Source organism: Saccostrea cucullata, unplaced genomic scaffold, assembly GCF_032062105.1.
Source record: "Saccostrea cucullata isolate Sc308-1 unplaced genomic scaffold, CSIRO_AGI_Scuc_v1 ctg160, whole genome shotgun sequence".
In the NCBI taxonomy this organism is placed as follows: domain Eukaryota; kingdom Metazoa; phylum Mollusca; class Bivalvia; order Ostreida; family Ostreidae; genus Saccostrea; species Saccostrea cuccullata.
Genome location: NW_026938254.1, coordinates 310,008 through 326,639, shown reverse-complemented (window position 1 = coordinate 326,639; position 16,632 = coordinate 310,008). Strand labels below are relative to the sequence as shown.

The 16,632-nt window shown below is 35.0% G+C and overlaps 3 protein-coding genes across 4 annotated transcripts; 1 reads left to right on the top strand and 2 right to left on the bottom strand.

Moving 5' to 3' along the window:
• Window positions 1-2,922: 2,922 nt before the first annotated feature.
• LOC134249783 (UPF0235 protein C15orf40 homolog) lies at window positions 2,923-7,140 on the top strand. The gene is made up of 4 exons (XM_062732139.1): window positions 2,923-3,164; window positions 3,406-3,533; window positions 3,770-3,953; window positions 7,054-7,140. The coding sequence occupies exons 1-3, from the start codon at window positions 3,053-3,055 to the stop codon at window positions 3,863-3,865; spliced, it is 336 nt and encodes a 111-aa protein (XP_062588123.1). The 5' UTR covers window positions 2,923-3,052; the 3' UTR covers window positions 3,866-3,953; window positions 7,054-7,140.
• Window positions 3,930-12,849, bottom strand: LOC134249782 (uncharacterized). 2 transcript variants are annotated; one of them, XM_062732137.1, is made up of 10 exons: window positions 11,535-12,848; window positions 8,018-8,091; window positions 7,042-7,208; window positions 6,746-6,799; window positions 6,508-6,616; window positions 6,321-6,393; window positions 6,088-6,204; window positions 5,367-5,442; window positions 5,122-5,252; window positions 3,930-4,963 (listed from the first exon to the last, which is right to left on the bottom strand). In XM_062732137.1, exons 1-10 carry the CDS (start codon window positions 12,335-12,337, stop codon window positions 4,402-4,404), a joined length of 2,166 nt encoding a protein of 721 aa, XP_062588121.1. In that variant the 5' UTR covers window positions 12,338-12,848; the 3' UTR covers window positions 3,930-4,401. The 2 variants fall into 2 exon arrangements, with proteins under 2 accessions (XP_062588121.1, XP_062588122.1); XM_062732138.1 differs by lacking the exons at window positions 5,122-5,252; window positions 5,367-5,442 and having other exon boundaries at window positions 11,535-12,849.
• A 554-nt stretch (window positions 12,850-13,403) lies between these two features.
• Window positions 13,404-15,774, bottom strand: LOC134249781 (uncharacterized). The gene has a single exon (XM_062732136.1). It carries the CDS (start codon window positions 15,732-15,734, stop codon window positions 13,653-13,655), a length of 2,082 nt encoding a protein of 693 aa, XP_062588120.1. The 5' UTR covers window positions 15,735-15,774; the 3' UTR covers window positions 13,404-13,652.
• Window positions 15,775-16,632: the final 858 nt, after the last annotated feature.

Sequence of the window (16,632 nt, the reverse complement as noted above, 5' to 3'; positions counted from 1 at the left end):
CATAAAAGGTGCAGTTTACGGCGCAATATTTTTTGCGCACTTTTGGGGAGAATTTCTCCACTTTCTAGCATTGGTCAATCAACTACCTTTCACTCCCTTATTCTAGACACATTCTGTAGCCAATATGTATATTTTATCCACCTTCCAACCATTTATAGTTGTCTCTACAGGCAATAAACTCACTTGAAGTGAATTTTCAGCAATCTAACATATAATTTTAATCAAGCGAGTTAATCACTTGTAGAGACGACTATATAAAGAGTAGGTAGATGGATAAAACATACAGATTAGTTAAATAATGTACCTAGAGTTAGGGGGTAAAAGGCAGTTAATTGACCGATGCTGGAAAGTGGAAAAATTCTCCTCAAAAGTGCGCAAAAAATATTGCGCCGTAAATTGCACCTTTTTTGCATTACGGGATCTGTAGCGTTATGGTCAAAGACAAATATATTAAACCATAACGCTACAGATCTGCAGCTAATATAAAAGCAGATATATTAAAAGCAACATTCTTGAAATAAAAGTCATATCTAATAAAAAAAAAAAATATCGTAAACTATGATATGTTCAATAATCATGCACACCCTCGGCTCCATTGGCGTCGGAAGCAAATTAAAAGGGGGAAAGGGGGGTGCTTGTCAAGTTTTTTTGGGGTAGGTTTTGAATTTTGTTCTTTCACTTAGTACGAGGGTCGTTAGAAAAGTTCGCGGACACATTGAATTACGGAAAATCTACTGTGTACTGTGAAATATGACCTATGTCTGAATAAATTCCTATATTTTGTTTATTGGTATGTAAAAAATCAGGTCCATATAATAAAATCTTGAAAATTTACAACATTTTTACCATGAAGTCATGGGATTCACGGAGCAATCACTTGACGTAAGGCGACGTGACAACCAGATTTCAACCGGTTAAGCTTTGTCACAGTTCTATAAATCTTTCATTTCTTTAGATTTTTCTTACCTTTTTTCCACTTTAAAATTGAATATCTATATCAAGACATGTTATTTTTCTTCTATATAATGTCTTTTGTACTAATTCGGATATTATTGAGATCTTAAAAAAGTCTATGCGGTTAATCGATCAGGTATGGAAACTATGCAAAACCATATAGGCGCAACGCAACGTCCTTGCGATACGGGGGTATTGAAGTATCGATGGAGTTAATCATTCAAAATGTTAATCCTTCCATTCTTATGAAGCTACAACCATTTGAAAACTTGTCCTTTGTAGGTGAAGGAAATTCCCGCAGCATCTTGAACATTTTAATCTCTTTTTAGACATTTTCCAGTCTGCATACATAATTTTTACGTAGTGCAGTGCTCCATGACGCTCAATGACGTTCCGATTTTTGGCTTTGTTTTTAAGCGTTGATCAGTTATAAACGGCTATAAAACAGTCATATATGCTCCAGTTTAGTTCAAAATTTCTCCCAGTGACGTTTCATGAATACTTTAGCGGCAGGTAAAATATCATAAAACTCTTTGCGGTACAATTGTGCAATTTTTAATTTTAATAAAGAGTCTTTGTGATGTAAACGTGCCAAAATGTATCATGCTCCGTGAAGCAAGTTTTATCAAAATAAAAAAGCTGTATATTTTTCAATAATCATCGGGGAGCACCAAATTCTTGTATATTTATTGGAAAAAAGGTAAAGATTTTATCTGGAAAGTTTGACCGGTTTCGTGGAAATAGCGCGCTCAAAATAGAACTTGTCCGCGAACTTTTCTAACACCCCTCGTACTGTTTTCCGTTCCGTTCCACGTTTTAGCAACACCCCTTACGCTCACGGTGTCCGATGTAGTCTCGAGACTGTCCGATGAAGATTCGCTTTGAACATCCTTGCCAGGCATATATTTTCTGCTTTAAAATAAATTCATGTATACACACTTTTGTGATGAAATTTGAAGATTAAGGAACAGTTATCAAAATCAAGAGTAAAAAAAAAAGGCCTCCAAAAACATCAAGGTGCATGGGATTAGGTGCAAAGGGGGTGTAAGAATGCATTCCTTGTCGAATCAAAAATTGTTCTAAATATGTCATTTGTCCAAAAGCGATAAACTTAGAAATAATGCAATGAAATATGAAGAAAACTAATAGTAATCATATCAAAATTCCTTTGAAACGATATAAATCGGGAGCAGAAAAAACAAAGACCTATCAGCATGATCAGCTAGAGGTGGGATCGAGTGCCATGGAGGAGTAAGCATCTCATGTTGACCGGTCACACCTGCCTTGTGCTCCTTTTGCCTTGAATTTAGACGAGACTTTTGATCGATGTCGTTGTTTTTGCCAACTTATTTGTCAGTAGCCTGTCTTGTTTCAGAAATTGTTCGTACATAGAGCACGGCCCTGCGTAGATATCGAATCCACTGGGAGTAATAAATTACATATGCATATATTAATGGTACTTATATATTACGGAAAGTTTATGATACAGAAAAGTTGAGAAGTAATGGACACAAATTAAATCTGTCGATGACCCGCTATTTACTTAATTTAAAGGGATCGAATTTTATTTAGTCTTGGAATCCAGTATAGGCAAGATAATTGAAATTTAATTTGATAGTTTGGAAATATTAACATACGGTATTTAATAGAAAAAATCTCATTAGAAAGGGAACTATGAGTACAAGTAAGATTACCACTTTAAATCAAGTTCTGTAGTTATCTTAGAAATGTATGATCCAAAAATAAATACTGATTCATCGAGTAGCTCATTTTAGTACGTATAATAAATGCAACAATTCTTAACTTTTAAAGGTATACTTGAGTTGATCTAAACAAAATAAGAGTGTCTAAAAAGTTGTTTTCCATCAATCCGAGAGAGTCGAGAATCGGTAGTACTACATTTACCGCCTGCATTAAATTTGATCTAAGTCAATTATGCGCTTGTTATGAAAACTCTCTCCTTGGAATGATAAGGGTTTGTATCAGACATTGTTCCACACATTTTAATAAAAACACAAAGACAGTATCCGCTTTTGTTTCAAAGCCACTGTTTTCATCTGTCGGAATAAAATCGATCCAGGCTTCATTTTCAAGCCCTATGTCAAAGAAGGCGAAGGTAGCAACTGTGGACCCAGTATACCAGAGCACTGATGGCAAAGTCGTGATCACAATTCTGGCCAAGCCAGGAGCCAAACAAAATGCAATTACTGGTAAGCCAAAAAGAGCCAACCAATGTTATGTAATAAAACATGGATAATGCATAAACACTATATAGCCAGTGAAAAATTGTGTATAGAGTTTGCTCAGGCACAGTTGAGATATTGTAAAAATTACAATAGGTTATATTTACTTTGAATTTGTCTCATTTTAATTGGCCCACTTGCAACATGGTGGATAGGCAAAGTTCTTGTATACAGTGAACATATGATTTTAACATTGTTTTCCTGTCAGATATCTCGGAGGAAAGTATTGGTGTCCAAATAGCAGCACCACCTGTAGACGGCAAGGCCAATATGGAATTGGTCAAGTTCATGGCGAAGACGCTGGGGGTCAGGAAATCTGACGTGGTGCTGGAGAGGGTAGGAAGTGCAGCAGTACTTAGAATATCTTGGAATGCTTGAGTTTATTGACTACAATTTAAATGTTACCATTTAATACTACTTAAACAATCATGGTATCTGAATCATGAAAATATTATTCATTTGTCTTCATAGATAATGAATTTGTTTCCAGGGTTTCATAAATACTAGTATATTATGTTAATTTAAGGCTCAAATGTTTCAAGTATAAAATGTAGTCATTGTTTTCTATGAAGGGCTCAAAGTCTCACTCGAAAACCGTGGCAGTCACTGGTAAGAGTAAAGAAGATGTGCTGGGCATGATCAGATCTCAAATAGACACAGACCACTGATGCAGTGCGGACAGAAAAGAGAGGTTACAGGGCCATCATAAAAACTTAACAGGATTCCTCTACATGAAGTGGGATGGATTTAATAGAGGTAAATTGTACAAGAGTATTATACAGAAATAGAAAACTTTATAGCCTTTGATTCAGCAAATTCTCTAGAATGTCTTCAGCTTAAATCTGGCAGATTACATGTTTTGCTGTATTCAGAATATCTGTGCATCAGTTTTATCACAAAATATTCTCTACATTTAGACACATTCAGTCATTCAGTATTTACAGCAAATTATGAGAATACATTTATTGTACATCAAAATTAATTACAGAGGATACACACAAATCCAAATTTTATCTCATGTCTAACAAAACATCAAAATGAGCTATATATCACAAGAGAGTGAGTGTTCAGAAAGGAAAATTCAGTTTAAAAATTCCCAAATGTAAAACCAAATTTGTATGAATCATGATGAATAACACTAAACATATCCTCAGAATTATCATCTCCATGCCTTATTAAATTCATAATGCACTGACAATACATTCTATACGTTGAATGGTTCACTAATGAAATACTTCCTTGCTGATGGTCCATACATTTGAATGGCATCAGCTGGTGTTACAATTCTCCCTTTCTCGGGGTTATTCCTGAAATTAACATGATTACAGTCCTTGTGTGAAAGGTAAGATGCTCCATGATCCTCCTTGCTTTCAGACATGGAATGAAGTCTATTGGTCTGATCCAGTGAATGGAACAAAGGAAATTCATTTCCCTGAACTTGATCTGCCTTTTTGCTGCAGTTGAAGAAGCTTACCTGACTGGGAAATCTGTTATATGGAGTGTACTTAGTAAACACACTGTTATGTGGTGTGGAGATTTTTATACTGGGTGTTTTTGGAGATTTTGTCTCTTCTGGGATTGGCTGTAATGACTGTCGTCTGCCACTGTTCCTTCTGATTGGTTCTTGGGACCAGAGACCTTTACGTCCAATAGTCTCATCCTTGACCTGAGCTTCATGTCTGAGACGCTCTTTATAAGCTTTCCAGGTGACAGAGGTGATGTCAGAATCAGAGAGCTTCTCCACATTCTCCTCCTGGCTCTGTCTTCTGTAAATAAACCAGTATTTATTAACCTGAAAAATTAACCTACATAATATAGATTGGGAAAAGGCCTGTAAATGTGGGGGAACTTGATTAACTAGCTGTGATCCTCGGAAAGTTTTTTTTTCCACATTTACCAAAATATTAGATATATTGGGGTATACCTCTTGCAGTAGTCCAAACATCCTAAAATACAGGCCCGGAAGAATAGCCATATGACCTCAAGAATAGAGACGATGGAGACTCCTATCAGTAAAGAGGACACACCTCCAATGTTTGCAAGCAGTTGAAGCAACTGGAAGGTCAACAAAACATGTTTACATTTTAGAGCAAGTTGTCATTTCTTTCTGCTTCAAATCCTTCAATCATTGTAGCATTACATTATTCGAAGGTTTACTTGAAAACTCACAGACGATGAGGAGTTCTCTGTTATTCTTGTTTCTCTTGCATTCATCATGTCAATTGATACTTTCACCATAGAAGATCTGGAAAATTTAAAATTTAAGATGTAGCATATGAAAAAACATACAAGTTCTCAGTTCTTGTGTCTCACTATACCAGTCAAGGTTTCAGATGCTGCAATTTTAGCTAAGAAATTACCATGTTAATGTGTTCGAAGCAGCTTTAAGTATTTTGAGCAGGTCTTATTCTAAAATAACTATAAGACCAATGCTGACCAAACTTGCGTGGATGATAATGATATATTTTAAGGATGTACACTGCCAGGCTTGCTTCGGATGCTGGATGTGACCTAAACTTTCTGGATAAGTGACCAAGTTAGAGTTTTACTGATCAGGTTCAGTACCCAGAAACTAAGGCCCATATTAACCAAACTTGCATGGGTGATGCATCAAGAGATGAACACTATTAAACTCGCTTCAGATGCTGGATTTGAATTACATTTTTTGGATGAGTGAAATTATTTTAAATTTTTGGATGAGTCCATTCCCAAGTACTGCAAGTCCTATCAGATCAAAATTGCATAAATGTTGCATCTGGGATGTACATTACTATTTTAGAGACTGCCTTCCTCAAAGACAACATTCACTGAGGTGAGCTCTATAGTCTCTGATTACCTGTGTTAAACCTTGTCTTAATGGGACAGTATGAGGTATGAGAGATGGTCTGACCTTATTTGACTGGCAGTCCTGACTAGTCCCTGTGTCTGTAAGTAGTTTTGTTCATGCTTCAGATTCCCCTCGGACGGCCAGGGTAGGGACGTATCTCGAGACTCCAAAGTCGTAGTGCTGAAATATTAGACTTTAGTTTGAGGCTTAAATGGATGTTTTCTGTACTAACTAGCAACAAAAACCTTTTGCCAGTTTCTCCTTTATTTTTTGTTATTAAATTTTCTCTGATTTACCTGCATGGACTGGGGCAGGAGCATGGCAGCTTTCCTTCCAAGGCCAGATTTGAGAGGACAAAATAACACAGGACTGTATACAAATTAAAATATGTAGTAATAGGCTGTACGTACAACATTTCAGCAAAAATGAAACTGTTTTAATTTGTAAAAAATCAAATAATAATACTGTTGCATAACTCTTTACATTCAAACTGCACGTTGAGACGACATTTCTGTGTATTGTTCATCTCGAAAGACTGTCGACATTCACAATAGATTTGGGAGAAATTGTCAATACACCTAGTCATGCATTTCTGAAAGAAAAAATTGAATCTATTTCTTTCTTGACAAAAAACATGTGAGAAAGAGAGACTTTACCTTCCATCCTTCTTGGAAAATAATATTTTAAGAGAAATGGGTTTTGAACAGAAAAAAAGCTTTACCTGCTTGTTGTATTGCTGTGCATTTGTACATCCACTTTGTTTTGTTCTGACAATCTGTTTATAACGTGAAAGAGAAAATGACATCAGATAATATACAGAAATCCGGATGTCCGGATATGTGAAGCGTTACCTGAAACAAGAAATAACATTTTGAAATCAGATAATATACATGTAATTATGAAAAAGTACTTTCAGTATTTTTTTTTTTTATAGTAAAGAGTTTATGGTTTAAATTGGTCTTGCACATTCATTTTTGAAATTACTGGAATAAAAGCATCACTATTATTTTTACCTACCACATTTTGCAGGTCAATGACGTTATGTGATCCAGGAGCCACAGAATGCCGCGATCCTTCTGTGATGTCATCTTTCTGTGTATGGAGGAATATAATAGCGCCTTGTTCTGGACTCAGTACATCAATATACTCATCTGACTCAATGTTAAGTCTTAATTCAAGTTCACCTGCAGAAAAAAGGCATTTGGTCATTGTCAATCAAGTGTGTGAATTACTGACTTTTTAAATTAAACACTGTTTTGTTTAAAACTAGGGCTGTGTATTGAGCAAAAAATTTTTTAAAGCAATATGCGATATATTGGATTCTAAAACAAGTCCATCAAAAAAGGCTTATTACTCATTTAATGCATGGATTTCATAAAAAATTTAGTGTTTTATTACCCATTTCAAAGTTCTTATCCCATTGTCATTAGATAAAACACTTCCAATCGAAACTTTTAATGACTGTAAAATCAACATGTCAAAATAAAATTGTTATGTATTTTATAATGACTATAAAAACTGTGTTATTTCCTTTATAATTCTATAATTATTGATCAGTTTTGATTCAAAAAAGTGAAATATAATCTTTGTTGATTAAAATTCCCATCTTTTTAGTATAATTAGAAGAAAAACTGCTTGTCCAATACGTATTGAAAGTAATTTTTCGATACAATATTATTCTTGAATATCGATACGTATCGATATATTGATATATTGATACAGCCCTATTTAAAACCGAATTTTTTTTTTTTTTACATTGCATAATAATATGAGAATGAAAAAAATAACTGTATATTATAAAAGAGACATATTTTTTTGTTATAGTAAGTAAAATACATGTACTTGTAATAGTAAAAAAAATATTTAAATGAATGTTTGTATTAATATGTGAAAAAGTACTTGTACATGTACCATGAAACACCTGTTTTGCATTGTTAATTGAATATGGGGTCATCAATAAAATATATGAGAAACTGGTATCTGTCCTGCATACCTAGAGGTCTTATTGTAGGAGATGGAATTGTGAAACATCTTCCATAATTTTCATCAACAATCTCTTCAATGACCCTGAAAATATAGATGTAATATTATCAGTATAAAGAAAAGCAAGATGGTTTTGGAAAACATTGACATCACTGTATGGAATTAAATTTTTAGCTCTACAGGTCGAAGACCAGAAGAGCTTATGCGATAGTAATCATAATGTGTCCGTCCTCCATCTGTTTGCCTTTCTAGCTGTCTGTCCGTCTGTAAACAATTTTTCAAAATGCTACTCCTCTAACAGTTTTGGTCCGATTTCAATATAACTTGGCACACAAGTACACTACACTAAGATACATAATTCTGTTGTATCAAAATTTGATTTTGATGAACGTTGTTGCCACGCTTACTAAAAATAGAAATTTCTTTAAACTTTTCAAAATGCTACTCCTCCTACAGTTTTGGTCTCATTTCAATATAAATTGGCACACTAGTAGACTATACTAAGATACATAATTCACTTTATTGGTTTTTAATTTCGATGAACAGTGTTGCCATGGTTACTAAAAATAGAAATTTCTTTGAAATATTTTCAAAATGCACTAAAAATAGAAATTTCTTTGAAATATTTTCAAAATGCTACTCCTCTTAGAGTTTTGGTCCGATTTCAATAAAACTTGGCACACAAGTAGACTGCACTAAGGTACATGATTCTGTTTATCGGTTTTTGATTTCGATGAAGGGTCTTGCTATGGTTATTAAAATAGAAATTTCTTTGAAATATTTCAAAATACTACTCCTACAGTTTTGGTCTGATTTCAAAAAATTGTCAAGAAATAGACTAAAACAATGATACATCTTTTTAACTGTGTGCCTAGTGTTAAAATTTAAGCGCAAAAAGCTTAATGAATATGCTGGTCGTGAAGAACTGGTCTTTCTGTTTGTAATTAATACAAAATTTTGAATATCAACTTTTCCGACAATCGAAATTCTGAAACGCACTCATTAAAGACTTGGATGTTATTGCTGCGGTGACGGGCTACTTTCGTTTTAGTTCGCTGCAGAAAGGCTGATATAAAAGTTCTAGATAAATAATAAGAGCTCGAAAGTATGACAAATGCATTTAGTTTTAACTCAGAAATCAATCATTATGATCGCTGCTCAAATAAAATTATAATGATTATTAAATCAAATTGTAGTAGTTTCTCCAATTGCGGGTCACTCAATCTCGTGGCATGAACATCTTAAAATTCTATGTACAAAACCAATCGACAACCATGTATTTACCTTGATTTTCAAAAGTATTCTAACTGGAAAATATTTTTTCTAAAAATTAAAATCGAGTTAAACCTTCAAATGCATCTTTTAAATAAATGAATTTAATTGTATTTATTTTTAATCCTAATACATTGTTTTACATTCTGCATACTGCAATTTGTTTTGTTGTAATTGTTTTAAAAATAATTTAAACATATTTCTGTGATTGTTTTACTTTTTTCCAAGCTGCATGAATTGTTTTATGTTTCAACATCAGAAAAATTGCGTTCCGAAACATTCCATGAATATTTACACGACCGTGAAGTCACATGACCCGGAAATGGAGAAAATGATTCGTAACTGGGGAAGCTAGGCCTTGCTGAAATATCCCTGTAAATATTGTTCCCGTGTAGCTACTTTGAAAACGAAAAGTTGTTTGGATGACTCACTATTTGTTCTTTCAATACATATATTGCATAAAATGTAAATTGAACAGATTTGCAAAATATCAACGGGGGGGGTGTGCTGTTGCAAAGTTTCAAGTTCAAATGCTAATCACAGGTCAATTGTTTTAAACTGTTGAAGGATGAACGTACAGACAGACGGCAAATGTGCAGACGGATGGACATCGCGATCACTTCCCACTTTTCAAGCGGGGGGGGGGGGGGGGTAACTAAAAATCACAGACCTAAAAACGTCCATTAAGACAATATATGGAAAAAATATACTTTACTTCACATACTAGTATAATGTAAATTGGCTATTACATAGTTAAGGGTAATGCATTTAATATCTAAGGGAAGGAATTCTTCCTTTAATTCTTTTTGGGAGTGAGCACAATTTGTTGGTTGTTTATATGTTATTGGCGTGTCAAACAATTTTCGAGTTTCCGACTTCTTAATTTAAACAATATTTTATTATATGTTTAAACATAAAAGGATTGGACAGCAGGCACAGCCTATATAAATCCTCTCTATGAAAAAGTCTTTCTGACTTTTAAGTGGGTATGCCCCCCATCCCCAACCTCCAACGGAAAAAAAACGCGTTAATCATATATCGACCTTCTGTTGATAACTGTCAAATACTTAATACTGGAGTTTGTAGAGTACATTTGTTACTAACTAATACTTGAGAGTGAAAATGGAAAAGAAAGACGTAATGATGTTAAATAACCAGGTATTAAAGGGGCGAAAAATCGGTAGGTCTATTCAGTATGTCTGTACACGGGGCGATATTACTTCACTCAAGAAGTTCAACAACAGCTTAGACTGATTTGGTGTACTGATCAATATTTATGGCTGATAAAAACGCTCACCAAAACAAATAAAGGTCCATGTAAGAAAGCTATATTAATTTTTGTATCTTACAAAGACCAACTCTGAGAACAAGGAAAATATTACATAATTCGACGGCGGTGTTTTTGCGCAATACACTTCATTGTGTAATATTCTTTGTTATATTTCATCGTTCAAGTACCAAGAAAATACGCATTTACATTTTATTTTGATTTTTTAATGCTTTCAATGCATGGCATAATTTTTAGTGGACTATAAGTATTGCAAAATTTTAGCATGCATGTTTCATGTATACCGTTCTTTCAACGAATCTTCATTAAACGTGTGAGAAAGAGATAGAGTGCACTAGAAATGTTTTTTTCCCATAAAAATAAAAGAAAAAAAGGAACTGATTTGTGTCCTCCATGTCCAATGAAAGTGACAATATTAAGAGTAGTCTTTGATACTTTCTAAACATATTAATAATGTGAGATACTGAGTAATGCGTTTGTCAGTCATTGTAAAAATAATTCAGATGAATTGAAATAAAAGGGGTCTTTCATTCAGTTATCGTTCCTCTGTGTAAATCCTCATGTAAAAGAGCTGGAACTAGACTAGCTATTGTAAAAAGTAAAGTGGCGGATGTAGAAGAATCGCATCTAGATGTGACCTTATAAACATCCCACACACCCTAAAATGGCCGATTTCTTCCTGATAATACTATTTTTGATTTTTTACTTTTTTGCGAGAATAAAAACGAAAATCCATCTCCAAATGAAGGTAAGTGTTATTTGAATAAAAAATAATAATAAAGAAGGGGTATTATTTGCTACTCTCCATAGTGCTTCATAAAATGTTCTCGTTTTTCTTGTAAAATTTAGAGGAGGGTTATTCCCTATGGCAAAAATTTCTATATTCAAATATTTTGCGACAACTGAATCCAGGAGTAAAAAGATAATTTTACTTCGGTTCAATCATTTTCAAATGACATTTACTTACTCCTTGCAAGGTCTTTTGTCACACAAACATTGAACTATAGTTTCATTCGTTTGATGACCGTATTTCAAATATTCCTCTTTGCTTGGACTCGCAGCTCTCTGAAGAACCCAGAATCCGTACTTCAGGCTAGCTTTATATGCGTTATCCCAGTCATTCGGGGAGGTCATGGAGGAAAAGGGCAGAAAAAAGGCATCGGCCTCCGCTATTAATTTATCAAGCTTGTCTTTGTCCAGCAAGGTTTGGGCAAAAGAATAAAATGGAGTGAACTTGACTGCTTCGACTCCATTTTTGTTTGAGGATGGGATCAACATGTGTGCAGGCGCTGAAAGAGCAATCAGGTTGCGAAACCTTCCAAAAGAAGATGCAACCACTGAGAATCGCAGCTTGTTTTTGTTGCACACGGTTACATAAACCGGGTCAGACGGTCTGTTGTATGAGGATTCAATCTTATAGCTGGAGAGTTGTTGTAGATACACAGAAAAATTGAGATACACGAAAAACACAAATCCACCTAAAGCCACACACGGTACAATGATCCAGATGATGGATTCTAAAACATTAGCTGATGCTCCAGCTAACCCGAATCCGTGGATGTCTATAGCGGAAAACCAGTGCCTTGCTATCTCGAAATTAGAAGTAGAATTGGTGAAGTCGTCACTTGTAACGTCACGAAGTGTTTTCCATTTTTTCTTCTCTTTACTCTTTTCACAGTTCCCATTGCCAACACTCTCAGACTCCGATATGGAGGTAAAATATCTATCACATCTGTCCTTCCAGGCGCCGTAGGAATCTTCGTCCGCCATGTCTTATGTCTAATATCCTATATCCAACTATTACTGCTCTTTCATCTAGACGGTTGAATCCCAGTGTAAAAGTTGTCCGTAAATAAAATACACTGTCACAATGTTCAACCGAACACAAAGTCCAATACAATAAAACACTTTTAAGAAATGACAATTAAATGGGCGAACAGAAAAAAGTGTTATTCAATCCCAGACAAAATTGCAAAGATTGCAGAATAAGATTTCTTTTCGGTTATTGTGACTGTTCTTTTGACGTCTCAAGTCCAAAGCGTTTCCTTATTCCAATCAGTGAACGTTCATACATTGCTGTAAAGTTTAAATTCCCTAATCCAATTGCTTGTAGTGATTTTTCAAGTTTTGTGTATTCGGAGGAAGGCGTTTCCTTTCAACAGTGAAAAATGGAAAATTGGTCATTTTTAGGAATGTCAATCCATCTAATTATTGGTCATATATCGTTATGCTATTTTTGTGATATTCAATATTCCAGACATACTTATATACATCTGTAGAAATATTATTCGTGAATTGCTCACCGAAAGTAGCTTTGTTGTGAATTATTGATAATACGGAGGTATGAAGGCATAATAGGACAATAAAAACGACCAGCACCGAGAAATGGTATTACTCAAACTGCCCAGTTTATATATATGGTCATTTCCTGCCGTCATTTAGATTTGTAGCAATATGAGCAGCAGCAAGCATCTTATCTGAAGAACCAATATTTAAGGGGCATGTATTCAAAATTAAAATTTATAACTCTCAACATTTTCGGAAGAATTTTTGGAAGAATTGCATACCGGTATTGCAAGAGCGTTTCAGACCAAAACACATGAATTATACAAACCTGTTTGAAAATTTCCATCTCAAAATTATAATAAAAAAAAAACTAAGAAAATCGGGCTTGTTGGGGTGTAAGTATCCTTGCATTTTAATGAACTATTTTCCTTTTTCAAAGAAAGTCGGAAATCTGAACAGTAATGATAAAAAATATTGAAGATATAATAAAGCAAGGAAAACAAAAACACACAAGCCAGATCTACAGTATTTAGTGTTGTCAGTTTGGTAAGCGTTGTGTGGAGTGTTAGCAATAAGAACAGTATTAAAACGCTAACATCGGTGCCCTTTTTATAAACACATGAACAAGTGAATATAAGAAGTGTGTTTATTTAATTTAACCGATATCACCGTTCACCAAAACATAATCTTGACAATATTGAACACAAAAGGCAATAAATGCAATAAATAAATATCAGATCTTGTACAAAAAATAGCAAAAAATAATTTAAAAGCAAATTATTTTTTAAAGTTGATCGACTCACAAAAACACAAAATATTCGTATTCCCACATGTCTTCTGAGTACTCCGATTTGACACAGTTTTCCAGACCAAATTCCGCTAATCTGCTGTTCACAAAGTTCATCATTTTACCCAGTGTGTCTGTGTTCACGTTTCCTAGCAAGTTGTCTTGTCTCCCAGGAGACAAAAGTTTGATTTGTCTCAGAAATTCAGACTCGCCAGTGAGGTGTGGATTGTTGATAAAGAAGTTGGGAAGGCGGCCATTTTGAAGGGCTCTCTTCAGAAAGTTTACAGCATCAGATACACGATCAGAGAGGCTATCTATTCCCCACTGTTCAGCTTTACTGTCTACTAACATGTAACTCACAATTGTTTCTATCATATATGATGTCACTTCTCCCCTACTTAGCAATGTCTTCTTGGACTGTGGAGCAAACAAAAATTTCAAAATCTGAATAACAATTCTATGACACCCATAGACCCCATTATAATAACATTTCTGATCCACCTTGTTGAGAAATAAATGTTCTAGCTCACCAAAAGACATGCTCCAGAAGACATCGTGAGTTGTGCTGGCTTGTGGTGGGTAGGTGCTGTATCGATCTCTTGGGGTCACTTTGCATTTTAAGTCTATGTTTGACCAAGTGGGAACAGCATAGAGATTCACTGGGTTGATCCACTTGTTTGAACTTAACAGTAGGGAGGGAATCAGCTGGATTCTAATATCAGGGTTATGGAATCCGATGACGTTCCTTGTATCGAGAGACAGGTTTAAGCCAGGGCTAGTGGTCCTCTGAATTCTGAAGGGTAAGCGGTCAATCATTGGTCTTCCCTCTTTGTACAGTTTTTGTAATGCGATGTCAGTCAGTTCACACACGGAGTTGAGGAACTCTTGAGGGGAAATGCACCTTCTATTTTGAAATGGTTTAAGAAGCTTCGATGGGTCCTCTTCAGTGTTTTCACTTTCTGCAACAATTAACACAAGTTTACCAGGTGGGATATCTGAATTTATACTGTGATCAATAAAAGACGACAGTCCAAACTCTGTACATTGGAATACAAAGAAATAGTCACTTTGATTTGCAGCCCCAACCTTTGTGCCTTTCAGCATGCTTCCGGTTGGACAACACTGTATATATCTGATACCATTATATGGCTTCATTGTTTTAAGAACTTTGTCTATAAGGTGAATGGTATATTTAACTATTAAGTTTGACACACAAACCTCCTCAAAGCTGACCATACAGCAATTGAGGTAGAAGTCCATCAATTTTCTACCTTTTCCTTGCAGTGGCCGTTGGACAGATTCTGGGATGTCAATCATCTGAGTACAAGTGCCGTTGTATACTATATTATGTAGGAACTCTCTGTAGGCGAGAGCTTCAGTATCATCCTCGTTGTTCTGTGAGGACAATGTAGGGGAACTGTTCTGCCTTCCGCTGGCTCTAGGTAAGGCTCGGCGTGGTAGACGGACGGAAGAAGTCACCGTACTGTGTAGAGGACCTTCTTGTTGAGGCGGATTCCTTCCTATCAAGAGTTTGTCAAGCTCTTGGAACAGACAATCCACGGTCCGCCTCAGGAATGATGGGAGGTCACAGCTGGGGGTAAATGTATTCCCAGAGTAAGAAGCAGTGTGAGAGAGAGGAATAAATTCCCGTGATGTGGGTTTTGTTGCAGCTGTTTCATTGTATTCATTAGCATCCAAGTCTTCAGAAATGGAATCATCGTCTTTACTAGGCCTAGTTATCTGTTCTGTTAACAATCTCCACGACTTCTTATCAAAGAAATCCAAAATCTTGACGAAAGTTAAGGGCAGCACTAACGTGAAGAAAATTACAAAAATGCACGCAAGAATAAATCCACTATATATGTCCAGCTCTCCTTGGTAGCTTCTGATCAGCGAACATGAGGTATCAACTTTCACTTTCTCGTTATAAAAAATGTTTTTCCTCAACCACGAGGATATCTCTGCCCCGAGACTCCATTCAGAAGCAATATCCTGGGTGTTTTCTGGAGGTTTCGCTGCGTCTTCACATTCCGATAACAGAAGTTTTACACTAAAGCTAAAATACCGTGTGTCATTGAAGAATGGCACAGCCATGTCTGACACATGACCGTGTTGTCAAAATGAAAGTACACTCTCGTGCTTCAAATAGAGTTGTCTTTCTTTTTATGCAGGTGACTTCATTGACTCCAAATGAACTAAAGAGAGAAAATTTTAAATATAAATGAGTTTTAAAACAAGTAATAATACATGTAAATACTTAAATAAATTGCATAAATATTTGTTTCTGTGATACATGTAGGCCAATCCTTTTGCACATGTTTGTGCAAACGTCTATGGTTGAACATATATAACTGCATGTTTTCAGTGTCGACTCATTGAAATAAAAGCCCCAAATCACTGAAATTATCATTTTTAAAGATATAAGTTTCGGTATATAATTAATAATATGTCCATAGGACATGGATGTCCCGTCCAGGGTTCCTCAATAATGAAAATCAGTGAATGAAGTTGGATGAAATACCTTCAAGTTGGATAGTTTCTTTAAACTTGATGATCTCGATATCATTTTAAAAGATATGTGAGGTCAAGGTCAAAGAAAGGCTAAGGTAAAAAAAAAAAGTCGATTCAGTTTAATAGCTCTAGCCAAAATGTATATAAGCATGTAAGATTTGATTAAAATATCCTAAGTTGAAATTGAGATTACCATGTACTTTATATCATGTTAGGTCAAAAAAAAGGTCAAGGTTAAAAGATGTTGAGGCAGTGAAACGGATTTCATCAATATTTATCAGCGTATAAATTTCGATAAAAATATTTTGAAAAGTGTCTTTGAATCTTAGCTAAGCTAATCACAAATTTAAGAAAAATGAAGAAAATTTCAAAAGAAAGGTCAAAGTCAAATATTGAAAGGTCAAGGTCAAACACTATTGATGAAGTAGAATAGTTCTCGTCAATATGTAAAAATATCTTGAACAGTTCCTTTGAATTTTGA